This window comes from Neofelis nebulosa, chromosome 16 (assembly GCF_028018385.1).
Source record: "Neofelis nebulosa isolate mNeoNeb1 chromosome 16, mNeoNeb1.pri, whole genome shotgun sequence".
Taxonomy (NCBI): Eukaryota; Metazoa; Chordata; class Mammalia; order Carnivora; family Felidae; genus Neofelis; species Neofelis nebulosa.
The window spans coordinates 47,848,020-47,870,014 of NC_080797.1; the positions used below are offsets into that span (position 1 = coordinate 47,848,020).

Below are 21,995 nucleotides of genomic sequence, written 5' to 3' on the forward strand. Positions count from 1 at the left end.
TCCTCACAAAGGTATAGGTAGGTCAACAGTTCCGAAACTACTTGGTTTATATATTACAGTTAAACAAGTAAGTATATATAGTGTAGCTGGGCCGCCTGGGTGGCTCAGTCGGTTGAATGTCCAATTCTTGATTTCAGAGCTCAGGTCGAGATCTTGTGATTGGTGGGATCAAGCCCCACATTGGGCTCTGTGCTGACAGTGCAGAGTCTGCGTGGGATTCTCTCTCTGCCCCTCTCCTGCTCACACACACACCCTCTCTCAAAACCAATAAATAAACATTTAAAAAATAAATATACTATAGCTAATGAGAGACAGGCTGTTAGAGAAAGCTATAATAAAAGGGAAGGCTATAATGAGCACTATGGAGTTGGGACTGGTGTTGTAGGCATCAATTACAGACTCATGATTTATCTTCTTAAAACATATTTGCATATACATACATATACAAAGACGTAGAGATGTTCGCATGACTAAGTATACAGGTGGTTTCCTATTCTCTCCATTGATAAGGACTAGAAGCAGTGACACTCCAGAAACAACACGCACACCTTAACACCCCAATCTTACTTTTTAAATACCACTGTCCATAAAAAGAGGCAGAGGAAAGACAAGATAAGCCTGGAGCATCTTGTGGGGGGAGAAGAGGGAAAGGAGGAGGAAGGAACATGACAAAAGGATACAAAAGCTAACCTGAAAGAGCTTCCAATAGCCAAAACGAGAACTTTAAAATAATGACATATTGGATCATAAAGAATAAAATAATATCCATGAGTGCACACTGATACAAATAAGTGGTCGAATAAAAAGCTAAATGGGAAAGAAGGGACTTTTCCTTACAAAATTCTAATAATAAATGTATAAGGAACAGGGAAATAGAAAACAATTAGAACACTGCAGTCATAATTGTTGTAGGCAAGATCCACCAGTAGGTGCTAAAGGTAGTAAGAGTTCAAGCAGAAAGAGTATTTGCCTCAAATATTTAGTAATTACAAAGGGAAAAACTGTAAATAAATAGTGTGAATCCTGGCAAACACCAACTTGACCACCTAATCGAGATTAGCGTCATCAGTAATAAATACCTGCACTATATATAGCCCCTGATACACTGCAATGAGAAGGGCATATCACATCTGTGGTAGTTTTCCCAATAATGCTTAATCTCAGTTAAATATGAGAAAACATCAAACAAACCCAAATAAGGGAACATTCTATAAAATAATTGGTCCTCTTCGAAAATATCAAGGTCATGAAAAACTGGAAAGACTTGAGAACTGTCACTGACCAGAGGATAGTAAAGAAACATGACAACTAAATGCAATGTGGGATGCTGGACTGGATCCTGGAACAGAAAAAGGACATTAATACAATAACTGGTGGGGTGTCTGGGCGGCTTAATCAGTTAAGCAGCCAACTCTTGATACCAGCTATGGTCATGATCTCGTGGTTTGTGGGATCGAGCCCTGCTTCGGGCCCTGCGCTGATAGCACAGAGTCGCTTGGGATTCTCTCTCTCCCTTTATCTCTGCCCTTCACCTCCCTGCTCACATGTGTGCATTTTCTCTCCCAAAATAAACATTAAAAAATAAATTAACTGGTGAAATCTGAATAAATTCTGTAGTTAACAGTACTGTAAACAAGACTAATTTCCTAGTTTTGATTACTATTCTACAGTTATAGAAGATGTTAACAAAAGCAGAAGCTGAGTAAAAGCTGCATGATGGGTATATGGGAACTCTGTCAGGACTTTTGTATCTCTTTGTAAATCTAAAATTACCCCAAAATAAAAAGTTAAAAAAATAGGAAAATCTGGAGCTTTAAAATTATTAGGTATAAAAATGCTGGATTTGGTTCAAGTGTGAAGAACTAAAAAAAGTACCAGACCAGCAATTCATTCCATCCTTGCCAGTGGTGTGGAACCTTCAGAGAATCACCTAACCTCCCTAAACTGCATGTTTCTCTGACAAATGGGTAGGACACACAAATCATCTACCTCAACGGTTACTTAAGGATTCAATGACACAGTTGGTCAAAGCTGTCCAGAAACCATGTCTGTGCACACTGCAAGCATTAACTGCTATATCCTTTGGCTTAAGAGAAAACATTCATTAAGAAGAAATTTTCTAGGAAAGAAACACGAAATAAAAATACTAAATACTGGGGGCACTTGCTAGCTCAGATGGTAGAGCAAGGGATTCTTGATCTGGGGTCATGAGTTCAAGCCCCAAGTTGGTGGTAGAGTTTACTTAAAAAAAAAAAAAATAGTGAAACCAGGTAATGGTGGAAGGAAAAGACTTAAAAGATACACAAAGTGCCAGAAAGTAGAAGCACAGTAGAGGAACTCATTGGAAATTTATGTCCACTACTCATGATTTGCACAGACTGCAGGTGATGACAGCTACATGTAGGAGAATGGGAGTGAAAGGGGGGGACTGCTCTTGCAGACCAGATCATGAACAACCAATGCGAAGAGGGAAAAGGAACTGGTACCTTCTCCTATGCCTTCTCCTCCTCTTACTGCTACCTAAAGTCTAGCATAGCCAAAGCAGACATATCACCCCAAGGAAGAGGGAAGATTTCCTGGCACCACTGAGGAATTCAGTGCAGACTCACTATATAACATGACTAGAATTTGGGAAAGTAATTATATTTTTCAGAGATCCCACTACTGGGGTGCCTGGAAGGCTAAGGTGGTTAAGCGTCTGATTTTGGCTCAGGTCATGATCTTGTGGTTGGTGAGTTCGAGCCCTGTGTCAGGCTCTATGCTGATAGCTCAGAGGCTGGAGCCTGCTTCCATTTCTGTGTCTCCCTCCATCTCTGCACCTCCCCCGCTCGTATTCTCTCAAAAATAAACAAACATTAAAAAAAAAAAAAAAAAAGATCCAGCACTACTAAATGCTAACAGGTCTTTCACCTTTGAAATCGTTTGGTCTTCAAGAGCAATGGAATGAGAGAGGATCCCAAGCAGACTCTGCACTGACGGCACAAAGCGTGAAGTGGGGCTCGGATTCATAAACCATTATATCATAACTGGAGCCAAGACCAAGAGTTAGATGTTTAAACCAACTGAGCCACCCAGGTGCCCCTTTCAGCCTTCTTATGATTCTAGAACAGGACAGTACCCCACACAAAAGTAAACACAAAACTAATCAAATGTTCACCTTTTTGATTTAAAAATCATGCTTTTTCAAACATAAACGTTCTATACTAAAAAAACCATGAAGTTCCCATTAATATCAACAGAGCAGAAGCCAGCAATTGTTATCTGTAAAGGGTGTGAGAGTAAATATTTGAGGCTCTGGAGCCAACAGGTTTCCTTAGCGGCTACTCAGCTCTGCCTTTGTACGGCAAAAGCAGTCACTGACAAACTATAAATGAAAGGATATTAATATGTTCCAAAACCACTTTGTTTCCAAAAATAAACAGCTGTAGGGATTTGGCTCAAGGACAGTAGTTGTCTACCTAGAGAGAATGGCAGACACTTGTTAACTGAATCCCATTTTTCTCAATGGACTGAAAATTTATATATGCTGCCTATTTCTTACCATTTTATAATTCACAAACAAAATTACTTGAAGTGAACTGGAGCCCAACAAAATAGGCATCATTTTCTTCACCATAATGGAACTGCTTTTGAGTACTCATTCTGTCCTTTAGTTACCTACCAGTTAGTTCTTGGTTTTTGGTACAACATGTTTCCGACTTTAATTACAAAACAGAGAATTTTATACCAGGAGGGCAGGTTCAATATCATCTCTTTAGAACCTTGCATTTTTTGCTTTTCAAGAGATAGACTTTATTCTTAAATATGGACTCAGAATATACGAATAAGTTAGCTTCCTAAAATACATGAGAATACAACAATTAAGCTCAAATATTTTCCCTACAAAGTTTTTGTGCAAGTGTAAAGAACCAAATACTTTCCAATTTTCCTACAGCTGTAACAACCGAAAATAATCTTGCTATCAAAGTAAACTGAAATCCTACCAATTTAAAAGGGTTTCAGTTGCCCGGGTGGCTCAGTGGGTTAAATGTCTGACTTTTTTTCCTCTTCCAATGTTTACTTTTGAGAGTGACACAATGCGAGTGGGGTAGGGGCAGAGAGAGGGAGACGCAGAATCTGAAGCAGGCTCCAGGCTCTGAGCTGTCAGCACAGAGCCCGACCTGGGGCTCAAACTCACAAACCACGAGATCATGACCTGAGTTGAAGTCGGATGCTTAACTGACTGAGCCACCCAAACACCCTGACTCTTTTTTTTTTTTCTCCCAGAAAGAGACAGCATGAGTGGGATAGGGGCAGAGGGATAGGGAGAGAGCAAATCCCGTGCAGGCTTTGTGCCGCCGGCTGTGGAGCCTGATGCAGGGCTTGATCCGCGAACTATGAGATCATGACCTAAGGAGAAATCAAGAATTGGACACTTAACCAACTGAGCCACCCAGGCACCTCTGACTCTTGATCTCAGTTCAGATCTTGATCACAGGGTCGTGAGTTGAAGCCCCATATTTTTAAAAAAAGAAAAAAAATTATGGGGAACCTGGGTGGCTCAGTGAGCTGAGCATCTAACTCAACTTCAGCTCAGATCATGATCTTTGGGTCTGTGAGATCGAGCCCCACGTGAGGCTCTGCTTGAGATTCTCTCTCTCCCTCTCTCTGCCCCTCCCCCACTAGCACCTGCACTCTCTCTCAAAATATAAAAAAAATTTTTTTTTAAATAAAATGGTCTAAACCAGCTCTCAACTTATCCAAAATAAGGAGAGCACTCCTGATTGTTTTTATACGTAGCCTGAAAGCATCAGAAGAGCTAGAAAAATACTTAAGACAAAAATGTACCATGATCCAAATATCACTATGTTATTCTAGGGAATCCACTCACTAAAAAAACTGCAAGGTCATGAAAATTAAGAGCAAAGGTTAAGAACATCTATGATTTTAAAAAGTATATCCAGACGCCTGGGTGGCTCAGTAAATTAGACATCTGGCTTTTGTTCTCAGCTCAGGTCTTGATCTCAGGGTTGTGAGTTCAAGCCTCACTTTAGGCTCTGCACTGGGCATGAAGCCTACTTAAAAAAAAAAAAAAGTATACCTCCTCCCAATAAATGAGAGAGAGATACCTCAAAATGCTACCCTGTAGATTAATGACCTAAGAGAATCTCATGATTAAATCATGTGTGCTAGAAGCTTTACAAGTAAATTTTCCCAAATGAGCAGTCTACTCTCAGGCTTCTCTTAATTCTTAACCACATGTAGTTTCCCATATTTTAAAAATAAATAAAATTATAAAGATACACAGGAAAACACTGAGTTCTATATCAAATAAAAGTGAAGAAAGAGCTGCTAACAGTGAGAGATTCAAAGTAGTCAAACATATTTGTGTTTGCAGGTTCCAACTAATGAAACTCATTAAAAAATAAATCTACTCGGGGCGCCTGGGTGGCTCAGTCGGTTAAGCGTCCGACTTCGGCTCAGGTCACGATCTCGCGGTCCGTGAGTTCAAGCCCCGCGTTGGGCTCTGGGCTGATGGCTCAGAGCCTGGAGCCTGCTTCTGATTCTGTGTCTCCCTCTCTCTCTGACCCCCGTTCATGCTCTGTCTCTCTCTGTCTCAAAAATAAATAAACTTAAAAAAAAAAAAATCTACTAATCAATCCGTACGATGGTTTGCCCTCAACACTAAAGGTGCAAAATTGTTACTTTATATCTTCATCTATTACAATGCAGTATAGAGGTTAACAAAAAGTCGGATTAAAAAAATGTCAACAGGGGCGCCTGGGTGGCGCAGTCGGTTAAGCGTCTGACTTCAGCCAGGTCACGATCTCGTGGTCCGTGAGTTCGAGCCCCGCGTCAGGCTCTGGGCTGATGGCTCGGAGCCTGGAGCCTGTTTCCGATTCTGTGTCTCCCTCTCTCTCTGCCCCTCCCCCGTTCATGCTCTGTCTCTCTCTGTCCCAAAAATAAAATAAAAAACGTTGAAAAAAAAAAATTTTTTTTTTAAAAAAATGTCAACAAAATGTGATAAACCAAAAAACATTTCTATCTAAGAGATACTGAAATGTGTTAAAGAATGTATTAGTTATGTTTTAGAGCACTGCATGATAAACTACCTAATAACTACATGACACTACACCAACACTATCATGTTAGTAAGTGAATGCTAAATTTTTACTTCTCATGATTATAGTACTTAAATATTTCCAACTAACTTTAAAATTTTTTTTAAATGTTTATTTATTTTTGAGAGAGAGAGAGACAGAGCATGAGTGGGGAAGGGGCAGAGAGAGAGAAGGAGACACACAATCTGAAGCAGGCTCCAGGCTCCGAGCTGTCAGCACTGGGCCTGACGTGGGGCTCAAACTCATGAACCGTGAGATCATGACCTGAGCTGAAGTCAGATGCTTAACTGACTGAGCCACCCAGGCGCCCCTCCAACTAGCTTTTAAGGAGAAAAAGCAATCATATATATTACCAAGAGTGTAAGAGTATAAAATATAAGTAAGTCTTAATTTCCTCATGCATTTACTACTAACAGTCTATAGAGCTTAACAGCCTCAACTGTACACAGGCAATGTGAATAGGAAAAAAAAAAGGGTGGGGGACTTCCTGTCCCACTTTTAATAAATTGCAGAGGCATAATATTTTCTCAAGTTCATTTTATTAACAAAAAGTGCGACCTGTTTTGAACAAAAGCCAACCATGAATCACAGAATTTGGCAAGACATTAGACATGGAAAAGCAAACAATCTTCATTAAGTAAAATATAAGTAGAGGAGGTGCCTCTCACATGTATTATATTCATGCTTCTTCAATAGTCTCTTACCAACTTTCAGTGTATTTTTTCACAAATGCTATAGCAGCTCAAACACAAATCCAGGAGCATAATGGAAAGTTTGGCAATTATTTTGGGCTAATTAAGTATGAAAGTAAACATTATACCACAGTTTCATGTAAACCACTGTGCAATGTGTAGGAATCTTTAAACATATGGACACTGAAAACAATGTCCAACTGATGAAAATAAAAGAGACAAGAGGGCTGTAAACTACTTGTTGCACTACAGCTGTTTAATAAAAGGCAGGAAAAACTGAAATAATTGTAAATGATCTTCCATGTGTTCATATGGAACATGACCAATTCACATGAACTTAACTCATTTAAAATTCTGTATGTAAAAGTCATATAATAGAAAGATTATGCCATTAATCAGTGTGTCTACACCTGAACAAACAAGAAAAGATAAATAAATTAACTTTTAGTCAGCCAACATACTCCAAAGAGGAGATTCAGTCTACTTTTGCTTTATTTATTCACATAAAGTATCTACAGGGCAGAATCTATACATAAGTAATTTTTCTCTTCCCTAATTTACAGGCACTAATGAAGCTATAAACTATGATTAAAACCCAAACTATAAAGTGGTCATTTAAACACAACTGAGAATCTAGCCAAGGATAGAGGAGTACCGAGACTGAGCAAGTTACTGAGCGCATGCACGGTCTCTACGTACACTGTCCGGCAGTTAACCACCTTTCTATTGCAGGAGACAAACTGCCTTTTAGGAATATACTGATTTACTAAATTAATTGAGGACTACACTGTTAATTCATTACATTACACAAAATTCTTCCCACACTGCTAATTTTGTCCTGTGTACTAATGTCATATACTACAATTGTGCTACTTTCTAAAGTTTCAGAAATACTATTTCAGGTAGAGATGATGAAAAAAAATAAGACCAAATCTGATTATCTGACCGATGACAAATTGAGCACCAACTAAAGCAAATCTCAGGGTCAAGGTAGCTTGCAAGTCAGTTCTCTGGATTTGAAAATTACCTTCCGCTGTTTCCATCAGTATTAAAGCTGAGGTCTTCAGGGCCTATTTGTTCACCATCAGGAAAACTGGAATGCGTATCTAATATAAAAAATTAAAAGCAGATAACAGTTTTTAAAGACCAGTATTTTCTTTTCCATGTCTTTAAGTGATCTTCTTAAGCATGTTAGTTAAGTGACAAAGATTCGTGGGTTGTAGACAAACCTCTGTTTTCATAGAAAATTTGTTATCTGAATCAGGTATAAGCAAGCACAAAGGGAAAAAAAAAAAAAAACAAGAAAAAGTAAAATGTGTAATACCCATAATTAGAAGATGAAAGTCACTGCCTAACTTTGTTCTCCTGGGGACACTGTGGGAGCAACTGAAGAAAGGAACAGGAAATGATGATGATGTATATACTTTGAAGACTGACTTTGTAAACATTAAAATGTATCTTAAGGCAAATTAAATTGCACATGCAAATATCACTAAAAAATCCATCAGCACTCAAAATAACGTGCCCAAAATCTAGCTGCTTCTTTCAGAAATAGAAAATTACTAACAGTGTCATAATACCTAAAAACCATCAACTGCTCAGCTCTATTTTGGAAACAAAAAACAAAAAAAACTAGAACTTCAGGGAAATCTGTAAAATTGTAATGCCGAAAACTGGCATAAGCCTAACAATGTTGCCATTCCAGGAAATCTTGCAGAGGAATGCTAAGACTGATCATTAAAGTCTCTGGATAAAATATTAATAATGGGTGATGGATGTTAACTAAACTTACTGTGTTAATCATTTCCCAATACATACATACTATCAAATCATTATGTGGTACTCCTAAAACAAAACAAAAATACTAACAATGACTTTATCTCAGTGAGTTTTATTCCTAAAACTATTTTGGGAGGAAGAGGAAATTTAAAAAATGATGCTTCCATCAACTAAATGCATTTCTAAGAAGTCAGAAAAAAAATATTTTAAAAAGTTTCCTTATTAAGCTAGGCTACTAACATCTAATAACATCTGAACCCTCCCCAGGGGTTGATAAGCATTTTCTTATTATAAAAGAGCAGATAGAAAATATTTAGGTATTGTAGGCTACAGACTGCCTCTATGGAAAAGTCTTCTCAGTGTTGTTTTTGTTTTTAAAAGCTCTGTACAACATAAATGCTATTCTTAGGTTACAGGCTATACACTAGAGCAGGTTGCTGATCCCGTTCCATTAAGTAGTATCCAGCAGGTATCTGACCAAACAGTACCTAGCACATTTTTTCAGTACTCACCATTTAGTTTACCCCATAGAATATTGTTTCACAAAAGACAATAATTAAAAAAGAAAAAGAAGCAGAAACAGCAGAGAAGCAGCAGCAGAAGCAAAAGAAGCAGCAGCAATAGCAGCAGAAGAGATGGTTTTATTAATCTCTGTGAAATGAGACCATGTGCCGCACCTTCATCTGGGGGCTGTGCCATGAAAGAGTCGTTAAATCCTCCCATGCTGGTGTGCTCTTCCTGCTCCTCATTCTCAGTGTCACATTCAATATCACTGTCACTACTCATTCCTGGCATGAAAGAAGGGGAGAACATGTTTCTGAAATGAAACCACTGCTAGTGAAAGGAAAACAAAGTCTCCTCGCCCACTAAACTGAGATTCCTACTGAATTTTACCCTAGATCCCAAGACAATGGAAGACACCAAACAAAACAAATAAAAAAGTAACCACACAAACCTCAGTTCTCATTAGTTATTTAGAGCAGTGGTTTTATTTTTGTTCAAGATTAAAATTGCCCTTTCCACAAGTAGTGGAAAGTACCTGCAAGCAGTAATTTGAAACCAGTATTAATTTCATTATATTGAGAATATTTTTTCCAAAGCAAACAGTTTTTTCTAGAGTCATAAGAGATAATAGAAACTTTTAATCCTGATTCAATATAGATGTAATCGTTTCTAGCCTAAAACACATAAATGTTATATAAATACACAGTTATACTTACACATATGCGTGTATATAAGAAATTCCAAAAACTCTTAGCAATAAATGAGTTACTATCCCATTTCGGCCTCCAATTTTGTTTTTATGTACATCAACTGACTCTTAAATGAAATATTCTAAGTGCACCCAGGTGGCTTAGTCAGTTAAGCATCTGACTCTTGATTTCAGTCCAGGTCATAATCTCACAATTTGTGAGTTTGAGCACCCTGTTGGGCTCTGAGCTGACAGTGTGGAGCCTGCTTGGGATTCTCTCTCCTCCTCTCTCTACCCCCTCCCCTACTTGTGCTTACCCTTTCTCTGTCTCAAAATAAATAAATAAATAAACTTAAAACAAGAAAAAAGAAAAAGAAGAATTCTATAGAAAGTGCTTCTCTTTCAACAAGATAGTGACCAAGAAAATCTGGAAATCTTCCTGCTATAAACCCTTATACATGCTAAAGAAAATATAAAAAAAGGTATGTTAATGAACAGCCCATTTAAAAGAAAGAAGAGAGAGGTGCCTGAGTGGCTCAGTTGGTTAAGCCTCCAACTTCGGGTCAGGTCATTATCTCACGGCTTGTGGGTTTGGGCCCCACATCGGACTCTGCGCTGACAGCTCACAGCCTGGAGCCTGCTTCAGATTCTGCGTCTCCCTCTCTCTGCCCCTCCCCCACTTGCACTGTATCTCTCTCTCAAAAATAAATGAATGTTAAAAAAAAAAAAAGAAGACAAATACACAGGTACCAAAACAAACAGGTAGGGAAAACTAACAGGTCAGATGCCACAGAAACCCAAGATTTAGATGTGAACATCTTTAATATTCCCTTGGACCCACCACAGAAAGGGAGTTGAATGACTGAAACTTATTTCCCTGCATAAAGCTAAAATTCTTCTTGAAAGAACGGACTAGAAAAAGTCTGCCTACTGGTATAGGAATACAGTCTCCTGTCTGTTTCTGCTGGGCTCAGCTGATCTCAGAATTCAAACTAAGGCCTATGTGCCTAATTTAGGTTTGGGATTTAAAGTTGAGGTTTAAGTCTCAGGAAATTAATACAAAAATTGGTCAGGAGCTAGTGCTATTTGAATAAAGCAAACGGAAAATCTTCTGGAGTAAAGGTTCTAGGTAAGATGGAGTAACAAGCACATTCCATTCCATCTTTCCCACTAAATGAAGCTATAAAACCTGGACAGAATCCATGAAGCAGCTCTTTAAGGGTACTGAAAAGTAAACAGGAACAGGTATATTGGTGTAGACCAGAATTTGAAGTACCACCACCAAACTGTCAGATTTAACATTAAAAAAATTTTTTTAATGTTTATTTATGTTTGAGAGAGAGAGGGAGCAAGGGAGGGGCAGAGAGAGGGAGACACAGAATCTGAAGCAGGCTGTAGGCTCCGAACTGTCAGCACAGAGCTCGATACAGGGCTCGAACTCACAAACCGTGAGATCATGACCTGAGCTAAGTCGGACGCTTAACTGACTGAGCTACCCAGGTGCCCCAAACTGTCAGATTTAAATAAGATCCGGAATCTCATAACATATTAAAAATATCCAGGATACGGGATGCCTGGGTGACTCAGTCGGTTGAGTGTCTGACTCTTGATTTTGGCTCAGGTCATGATCCCAGAGTCATGGGATGGAGCCCTGTGGTAGGAGCCCAGCGTGGAGCCTGCTTAAGACTCTCTTTCCCTCTCCCTCTGCCCCTCTCTCCCACTTGCTCGTGTTTCCTCTCTCTCTCTTTCAGATTAAAAAAGAAAAAAAAGAATCCAGGATACAATCCAAAATGAGTTCAGCATATGAAGACGTAGGAAAAGACAATCAACAAACATCAATGCTGAAATGAATGAGATGCTGGAAGTATCTAACAAAGACTTTAGAGCAGATATAGAAGTGCTTGTGAATACTCTTAAAACATTAAAAAAAAAAAACACAAAAAACTTCTCTGGAGGGAAGCTTCCACAATCCAGGTCATAAATTATCACGCGGGGGGGGGGGGGATGTTTTCAGGGGAGGGGTAGATGAGGCAGAAAAAGATTCTTAGAAAGGTGTGTTCTAATTAAAATTTACAAAACAAAAAAGGCGGGCAATCCACCTGAAATGAGTCAAGCGAAATACACAAATATAAGGACAATACCATGATTTTTTCATAAATTAAAATAAGGTGGGGCGCCTGGGTGGCGCAGTCGGTTAAGCATCCGACTTCAGCCAGGTCACGATCTCGCGGTCCGTGAGTTCGAGCCCCGCGTCAGGCTCTGGGCTGATGGCTCGGAGCCTGGAGCCTGTTTCCGATTCTGTGTCTCCCTCTCTCTCTGCCCCTCCCCCGTTCATGCTCTGTCTCTCTCTGTCCCAAAAAAATAAATAAATAAATAAAAAAAAAAAAATGTTGAAAAAAAAAATAAGGACCTGTTTAATATGAGAAAGGAAACTTAAAAAATTACTAAACAGACTTTCTAGAAATGAAAGATACAGTCATTAAAATTAAAATATTAATAGATTAAGCAAAGTTGGAAAAGAGGTTAGCAAACTTAAAGACAGAACTAAGGAAATTAAACAGAATATTAAAGAAATAGAAAAATGAAAATCATTAAAAAGCAGTTAAAATATAAGGGGATAAATGGTGATAGTTCCACTGGTGTCAAACACTGCCACAGATAGCAAGAAAAACAAAGGACAGACAATGCATTAAGAGAAAAGAGCAGAAATTTTTCCAAAATTAATAAAACATTCTAAATTGAATGAAAATAAAAATTCAACACATCAAAATTTGGGAGATGTGGCTATAGCAGTGCTTACAGGGAAATTTATACCATTAAATGCTTACATTAGAGAAGTAAAAGGTCTCAATGATCTAAGCATCTATTTTAAGAAACCAGAAAAAAGAGTAAATAAAGCAAATAAAAGAAAGGAAATATAGAACAAAAATAAAATTTGCAGGAAACAACAGAAAAAGAAATCAGTGACACAAGAAGTTAGTTCTTTAAAAACATCAATAAAATTGAAAAGCTTCTAAGGAGACTAAGGAAAAAGAGAACAAAATTACTAATATCAGGAATAAAACAAGGGACATCACAACAGATTCTACAGACATTAAAATGATAATAAACAACTTTATGCTCATGAAATTAAGAACATCAATGAGATGAAGAAATTTTTTGATAGACACAAACTACCAAAGGTCACTCAGGTAAAAACAGATCACCTGAATAAGTATTTTACCTACTAAAGAAATACAACTTGTAGTTAAAAGAACTTCCAACGAAGAAAACTATAGCCCCAAATGGCTTTACCAGTGAATTCTTCCTCTTTTGTTTCCATGAAGAGTTTTGTGTAGTACTATTTCTCCCTTAAATATTTAGAAGACATAGGCTGGGTGTATGGACATTTCTGAAATCTCCTTGTTCAGCAAAGAGAACTAAAACTTTCCTGCTATAAAAAGCAAAGTACGATACTTCTTCCTTAGAGACCAAACCAGCTACTTCCATGAAGCACCACCTCCACCTTGTGGCCCTTCACGGAAATGTTGCTGAAAATACTAAAACCCACTATACAAGTGGGTTGAAATTCCAGGCAAAGGCATAAATTTGATCTAGAACTAGTGTTTCTGAATTCCTGACAGATTCACAAACAAGGAAATCATTCTCTGGATTCTCAGGAATTCCCCAAATCTTTCAAACTCTTTATTCATTATATATCTTTAAAAGTTGGGAATTATTTTGGTCCCCAAACTTCCTATTTCTTAGAATACCACTCACTGGATTCCTATGAAGTATAGTATAAACTTATTATTTATTTGTATAGTACCAGACAGGGCCACGAACACTTAAGAAAGTTCCCTAGCTTTGTGAATGTAATGAGAAAGCAAAATTGGTCTCCTGACCTCTAGCTTAATAGTTGGCCATACCCAATACTGGGTCAACAGGTCCTGCACAAATCATTGCAATCAGTGAGAGGGAAGGGGGGCACCTGGGTGGCTCAGTCGGTTAAGCATTCAACTTTGGCTTGGGTCATGATCTCATGGTCGGTGGGTTCAAGCCCCACGTAAGGCTCTGTGCTGACAGCTCAGAGCCTGGAGCCTACTTCAGATTCTGTGTCTCCCTCTCTCTCTGCCCCTTCCCCACTTGGGTTCTGTCTCTCTCTCTCTCAAAACTAAATAAACATTAAAAAAAAAAATTTTTTTTTTTTTTTTTTTAAATAAGTGAGAGGGAGGGACACCTGGGTGGCTCAGCCAATTAAGCGCCTGACTCTTGGTACCTCATGGTTTGTGGGTTTGAGCCCTGCATCGGGCTCCTTGCTGACAGTGTGGAGCCCGCTTGGGATTCTCTCCCCCCCACCTCTCAAAAATAAGTAAGTAAACTTAAGAAAAAAAATTTTTTAAATAAGTGAGAGGGAGTGAACATAAGGTCAAACACTTTCATTGTTTTTAAAAATGAAATTAGCTGCTGTCAGTCAACAGACCACAAGCTATATGCTGTGCCTTGCCCCGTATATTGCAATGTCTACCCACTGCCTACCTAAGTAAATTAGTGATATTTTACCAACTCTAAGAAGTCGGAATACTTGACCTTTCTTAATCTTACCAGGTGTTTATAGGTTTTCAGAAACTGGCTTTCATTGATAGTAATTATAAGATACCATTAAATGTAAGATGCCACAGAGATGTTAAATGCAGAAAACAAAATCTGCATCTTACAGTGAAATTTGAAGTAGGATATTTTTATATCACCTACCACATTTTTTGAGCATCCACTATATGCTTAGTACTGTTAGTACTGTACTTTTAGTTCTAACTCCCTTATTGATGGGTGCTCAAATTTCAGATGCTTAGGAAATATATTCACCACTTGGTGCAACAGACACTAATGTTTTACCTGCCTCACTCTTTTCTTTTTTCTTAATGTTTATTTATTTTTTGAAAAAGAGTAAGCAAGAGAGGGGCACAGAGGATCCCAAGCAGGCTCCAACGCTGTCAGTGCAGAGCCCAAAACAGACTTGAACCCATGAACCATGAGATGATGACCTGAGCCAATATCAAGAACCGGATGCTTAACCGACTAAGCCACTGGGCACCACTGCCTCACTCCTTTCTAATACAGAACCTCAATGCTGTTTGGTATCTTCCCTCTTCCATATGGCCACATGGAATGGGTCAAGGAGGAGAACCAAATGTTTATAGACTTTGCCAAGTTTCCTTTTTCTGCCAGTGATTAATGAGATATAAGAGGATGTTAAGGTGCTCTGATGGGGAAGATGGGGAAAAAATGAGTTCTTGAGAACACTGAACATCTAAGTTTTCCAACCCTGAAACTGCCCTACCACAGTTATGTGAGGCTTCATGTTAATATGACAGTATACCTTCCTTTTTGTTTAAGCGAATTGAGTTTTTGTTAACTTACATAAAATCTCTTAACCGATGTCCCAAAAGGGATCAGTTATGCTGGAGTATCAAACTGTATTTCTCTCTTAGACAGGTTGCCAGTAAGATTTGTAACAGGCATGTCATGGCTTTTCCCTGGGATGGATATATTGACAGCCTTGACTTAACTGAAAGAGATTTGTGCTACTTCAATAGGAGCTCAATCAGAGCATATTCTTTCCAGTCTTAAACTGCACAAGGAAGACACTGGTCTACCTACAAGAATTCTGCAGGGAGGGGATCAACTGGCAGCAGCATTGACAGGGATATGGGTAGTGTCAACCTTTTCAGTATCAGGCCATTAAAGACAAGATTAATGTAAGGTTGTTCCATATGGTCCCACTTAGAAAAAAGCTCTAATGCCTGTCATGTCTAAGAAGACCATCTCATTGATGGGCAAATATATTTAACAGACCTCCTTAGTAGTCCCAAATTCCCAGCCAGTAACACAAACAATGCTTTATTTTAAAGTTTCTTTTTTTAAAAAAAAAATTTTTTAATGTTTATTTATTTTTGAGACACAGAGAGATAGAGCATGAATGGGGGAGGGTCAGAGACAGAGGGAGACACAGAATCTGAAGCAGGCTCCAAGCTCTGAGCCGTCAGCACAAAGCCTGACGCGGGGCTCGAACTCACGGACCATGATATCATGACCTGAGCCAAAGTCAGATGCTTAACCGACTGAGCCACCCAGGCACCCCTTAAAGTTTCTTTAGGAAGATTTAAGAGACAGACAGACAGACAGACAGACAGACTGAATGACTTACCCACAGTAATCTGACACAGAAAATTTTCTTAGGTATTGTGCTCAAATAAGAGCCTTGTGTCTCCTAAGCACGGATACAAGACAAACCCATTTGTTGACTTCCTACCAAGGCTTGTAAGTATAAAGAATAAAGGTTTCTTGAGAATTGCTTCTGCTGATAGAATATTACCACAGCAGCAAGGCCCCACTCTCCTCCTCTCACAAAGTAGATTCCAAAAGGCTCAGAGCTCCTTTTGTCCACTGTATTCCCTTCTTCCAGCCTCATCCATTAGTTTTCTTCTCACTGCCTATCCTGGAACTCCAGCGGTAAACAAGCTGTTTAGGTCCCAACAAACTGCAAGGATGTACTTCTGTGGCACTGTTGATTGGAATGCTTACAGCAGCTTTTCTTACTCAGTGCTGAGCTCTTTATATCATATCACTCCTTATATATTACTGGGTCACATGACTACTTTACTCTAAATATCAGAATTTGAAAGACTTGAAAGTGCATGGTAGACCCTAAAGGTGGACAATTAAATGCCTTTCTGTAGTTTATGATAAGCTATCAATAATTATCTTTAAATAAGAAATGAAACTGTTGTCAAAAAGTTTCAGGGTTTTTGGTGCCAAGTAGCTATTTACATAGAAAAATTGCTAAGATAATGTTAACTTACGAGCTTAAGGCTGAAATTAAGTAAAAGTCATCTTCGCACCTACATTAATTTAACATTGCTTCTCACCAGTTTTCCTGCCCCTAATTCCACATCCATTTCCCCACCCCAAATCCATTCCCCACAATGTGCCTAGAACAGAAATTTAAAAACATAATTTTATTATCTTACTTCTTGCTTAGACCCCAAAGTGCAAATTCCAAATTGTAAGTAGGACATATAATGTAATGCTTCAAGTTCTGTCATCTGTCTCCATTCTGGCCCTATCTTTCACTAGTCTTCACCTGACTAACTTGTACTCATCCCTTAGGATCATCTTTCTGAAGGTGAACTAGGTTACTAAAAAGCACTGGCTCTGGGTTCAAATTCTGGCCCTTCCATTTATTAACTCTGTGACTTTGGGTAAGGTAAGTTACATCTCTATTTCATGGATGCAAGACACACAAAAAAACTTCCATGCTGTTCTGCCATCTTGGCTCCCTTTAGTTACATCTCCAGACTAGGGCTTACTCACCTATAAAATCAAGATAATAAAGTAACTATCATGTAGGCATGTATTGAAAAAACAAGGTAAATCTGGTAGCCTTTAGCAGTCTCTAATAATAATGAGGACTTAGTAAATATTATGTTGTTTTTATTATTACACACATCTTTGAGCTCCCTATATACTTTTATCACAGCACCCATCATTCTTTCTTGGCTATTAACTGGTCCAACACCTGACCAGTTTTCAATTGCCCTCCCTGCCCTCCTCCTACCACCACTAACACATAATACCCACCAGCATACTTGTACCCATAGGAAACTATGATCTACTCTGGCAAGTGATTCTTAGAAAGTGGTCATCCCTAGTTGAGTCATTCAACTCAACCAGTGGTTCTCAACTGGGGATGATTTTGCCTCCCAGGGGGCATTTTTGGTTATTGTAAGTCAGAGGAGGTACTACTGGCACCTAATGGTTAAAAACCAAGGATGCTGCAATGCACAGGGCAACCCTCTACAACACAGAATCATCTGGCCTGAAATGTCGATGGTGACAAGATCAAGAAATCCTGAACTAAACAGCAGGTTCAGGAATAACTTTTTCACCAGCATCAAATGTATGATAGGCAAACTAGAAATTTCATATGCTGAATGAATAAAAGGGGCCTGTAATTCCAGTACATGCTATAAAAATTTAAGTCACTGCAATTTATAAACTATCCATCCATCCATCCATCCATCCATCCATCCATCCATCCATCCATCCATGCACAGTAACTAGTTAATACCTACAGGTCCTTTCTATAAAGATTTTTAATCAAAATATTTATTTCTTAATGTTTTATACTTGATCCAAGCCAAAAAGGTCAAGAAATGATTATTATTTCTTAACATTTTAACAATCAATACTTCACTTTAAAAATCCTTTTCAGGTACCTGGCTGGGGCGCCTGGGTGGTTTAGTCGGCTAAGCATTCGACGTCAGCTCAGGTCATGATCTCACCATTTGTGGGTTCAAGCCCCGAGTCAGGCTCTGTGCTGATAGCTCAGAGCCTAGAGCCTGCTTCAGATTCTCTGTCTCCCTCTCTCTCTGCCCCTCTCATGCTCATGCTCTGTCTCTCAAGAATAAATAAACGTTAAAAAAAAATTCTTTTTGGCTGCCTGGGTGTTTCAGTCGGTTAAGTGTCCGACTCGGCTTCAACTCAAGTCATGATCTCGCAGTTTCATGAGTTTGAACCCCACATTGGGCTCTGCACAGGCAATGCAAAGTTTGCTTGGGATCTGCTCTCTTGCCCTCTCTCTCTGTCCCTCTCCTACTCATGCTGCCTTTGTATCTCTCAAAATAAATAAACTTAATATAAAAAGAAAAAAATAATAAAAATCCTTTTCATTTAGTCTCTTCTATTGAAATAATGCTGCTGCCAAAACGCATATAATGCTGTGCTCCACCAACTAAAAGGGAAAAACCTGAAAATGCCACCACTCCTACACCCTCTCACAGGGCAGCCAGAGGTATATGGTGGCACCTGCATGCTGCAGCAATTCATCAATCATTGAAATTCAAATAAGTGCAGAGGTGGAAGGCAGCAGAGTTTCAGTAAGAAATGGGGGAAAAAAAAATCAATGTCAAAGTTGACATCCTTTTCTGCTGACATATAAAGGACACAGCAATGGTAAAAACACACAGAACACCTTCTGTTACTCAAAATTACAAAGTGTCTTCTATGCTTTTAAATAAAGAATAATGAACGTGGAAGAACATGTAGAAGAATACTAGTAATGTAACTGAGAATGAATTGGCAGAGTTGAAATCAGTTACCATAATGGATTTTTTTTTAAGATTTTTAATTTTTATTTACTTATTTTGAGAGAGGAGGGAGGGAGGGAGAGGGAGTGAGAGAGAGAGAGAGAGAGAGAGAGAGAGAGAGAGAGAGAGAAAGAGAGAGAGAGATTGATTTGATTGATTGAGGCCAATGTGGGGCTCAATCCCACAACCCTGGGATCATGACCTAAGCCAAAACCAAGAGTCAGAGGCTCAATCAACTGAGCTACTCAAAAGCCCCAAAGGAGTTTTTAAATGGTTAAAGTTTGGAATACAAACATTAATCAAGACTGCCTTTTATTATTTTTTAAGTTTATTTTATTTTACTTTTTATGAGAGAGTGAGCAAGTAGGGGAGAGGGAGAAAGGATCTCAAGCAGGCTCCACACTCAGCACAGAACCCAACACAGGGCTTGATCCGATGCTTCACATGACTGTGAAGGTCATGACTTGAGCCGAGATCAAGAGTCGTGCACTTAACCAACTGAGCCACCCAGGTACCCCTTCTTTTTTTAAGACTGTCTTTAAAAGACAAAGTACTGGGGCGCCTGGGTGGCTCAGTCAGTTGAGTATCCAACTCTTGATTTCAGCTCTAGTCATGATCCCAGGGTCATGGGATTAAGTGTCACACCAGGCTCTGTGCTAAGCGTGGAGCCTGCCTGAGATTCTCTCTTCCTCTACCTTTGCCCCCCTCTCTCGCTTAGATGCTTTCTCTCTCTCTCAAAAAACAAAAGAAAGGAAGGAAGGAAGGAAGGAAGGAAGGAAGGAAGGAAGGAAGGAAGGAAGGAAGGAAGGAAGGAAGGACCCAACAAAGTACTTAACAATTAACATTATAACTATATTATATATAGTAATCTATAATTTTGTGCATGCCTTCCCCTAAGCCTGTGAACATATCTAATCTCTTCTTTGCATATCTAGAAAACTCAATTCCTATCATATAGATGCCTTAACACATTAATTGAATGAGATGTGAATGAGTAGATGAACTGTCTATAGATTCCCCTCACCCTCCTGCAAATGTCCCATCTAAGTAAGATGTGTCCTTTTATGTACCCAATTATCCATTTTGCCTTCCTGTGTGCTCAATGTCCTAGTAAATTAAATTCAGTGGCACAATAAATGCTGTATTCAGATCAACCATGTTGGATAGCAATGTCTCAATAACTTAACTACCCCCCAACACCAACACCAAAAAAAGATCATTATTCTCACCTTCCACCTAATTATGACTTTATCATTCCATACCTTCCTCAGGTGCAGCTGAAGCTCCTTCAGGTAGGACAGGCTGTAATTCCCCAGTTTCGGAATTATTTTCCAAATCAGTCATCTGCATTCCTTCCAGACGACCACCTTTAGCAGTAGCCCTCAAAGAGGGAGAAAACAACCTGATATTTTTGTGTAACTAGTCAGCGATACAATAATCTACATTTTCTTCTTGTCCTGAAACTGAGCATGAAACTAAGTAGGGTATATGGCACTAGTGCTTTATTTTTTAAAAAATCCAATAGAAGATTCACAATAAAAGATTAGAAAATGATGGACTGTATCAATGTCATATCCTGGTTGTGATATTGTATCAGTTTTGCAAAATGTTATCATTAGAGGGAAGTACGTAAGGTGTATATAGGATCTCTCTGTTTTATTTCTTAGAACTGCATGTGAACATATAATTATCTCAATAATAATTCTGATTAAAAGATAAAAACAGAAGTCCTAAACAATAAGTTCTTACTAATATAGAAAGACTTTTGAGATATATTACTGAGAAAATAAGGTGTGCTTTATGTACTAAAAAAGCTATATAGTCACAGTTGCTTAAATATGCATAAGAACTGAAAAAACACAGCATATATAAAAAATTAAAAACAGCAGGGAAGTGTGTGGGCAGGGGGTTGGAAAACTAAGCAGATGGGAGACAAAGATGGGGAAATTTTCACTTAATACTCTTTTCTTACTTCCATTTTTAACCACTTATTATTAGTATTTAAAGTTTTTGCTTACAAACTACTATAAATTAGGGAAGGGGAAAAAAAGACACAAACTAGAAAACATCACATAAGCCAGGCTAGTGATACAATTAACTGTAAAGTGAGGGTCAAAGCTAAGGGCTGCAGATATTTATAAAGGATTTTACAGTCTAGAAAAAAGTCTACGTTCATAAATATTTAATTGTTATGACTAAAGGCAGATATAAATATCTCTATAACAAACAAAATATAAAAGCTGGTTGTAGCTGCAACGTGAATATGGAATAAGTATAAAATCAGGCTAGGTAATGGGGAGGACAAGATAAGATCTAATAATTATAACACCTTTCCACTGCTTAAACTGGAGCTAAATCAGAAAACTAAATCACACCAACTGTTCTTTACATTTGGTAATTATCCAGACCTTAAAACTATATAAAATTAAGTAAATTTAAGGGATGTTATTCGCTCTCTAATTCAAAATCATTTTCAAAGTCTCCAAGGTAGAACTATTCCATTGTTTAAATTTAGAAATATATTTAATATCCATAAAATAGATCAGCAGATGGGTATTAAGGGCTCATCGAGCACGTTCACAGACAATATATCCCATACTCACTTAATCTTTTTAATTGGTAAAAGTTTAATTGACGTGGCTGGGATGTGACTTTTTGTTTCCCGGGTGAGAGATAAAGGTGATGACTACCAAATAGTATATCCTTTTGAGAAATTCCAACTATGAGTTTTGCAGACATTTTCATAAGAGAAAAAAAGTGAAAGTACAAAAGCAGTGTTAAAAATAAAAACGCTAGAATTGCTTTGTTCTGTACAAAACATGCATAGAAGATCTATGACATAATGTAGCCTAGCACAAGTGTCTTAAAAAATGTGGAGCAGGGGCGCCTGGGTGGCTCAGTCGGTTAAGCGACCGACTTTGGCCCAGGTTATGATCTCACAGTTTGTGAGTTCAAGCCCCGCTTCAGATTCTGTGTCTCCCCCTCTCTCTGCCCCTCCCCTGCTCATGCTCTGTGTCTGTCAATAATAAATAAAGGTTAAAAAAAAAAATTTTTTTTAATTAAAAAAATGTGGAGCAGATAGAAAAAAATAAAAAAATAAAGT

The 21,995-nt window shown here is 38.4% G+C and overlaps 1 protein-coding gene across 7 annotated transcripts in view; it reads right to left on the minus strand.

Annotated features, from left to right (window-relative positions):
- TRIM37 (tripartite motif containing 37) overlaps nt 1-21,995 on the minus strand; it is a 148,314-nt gene that overhangs the window by 7,703 nt on the left and 118,616 nt on the right. For 3 of the 7 annotated variants that reach the window (XM_058703253.1, XM_058703255.1, XM_058703249.1), the window contains 4 exons: nt 20,155-20,294; nt 9,250-9,360; nt 7,821-7,899; nt 6,622-7,203 (listed from right to left, as the gene is read on the minus strand). In XM_058703253.1, coding sequence (XP_058559236.1) covers nt 7,185-7,203; nt 7,821-7,899; nt 9,250-9,360; nt 20,155-20,294 — 349 coding nt within the window. In that variant the 3' untranslated portion in view covers nt 6,622-7,184. Of the gene's footprint in view, nt 1-6,621; nt 7,900-9,249; nt 9,361-20,154; nt 20,295-21,995 lie in introns of those variants that run through there. The other 4 variants (XM_058703254.1, XM_058703252.1, XM_058703251.1 and 1 more) reach the window with 3 other exon arrangements.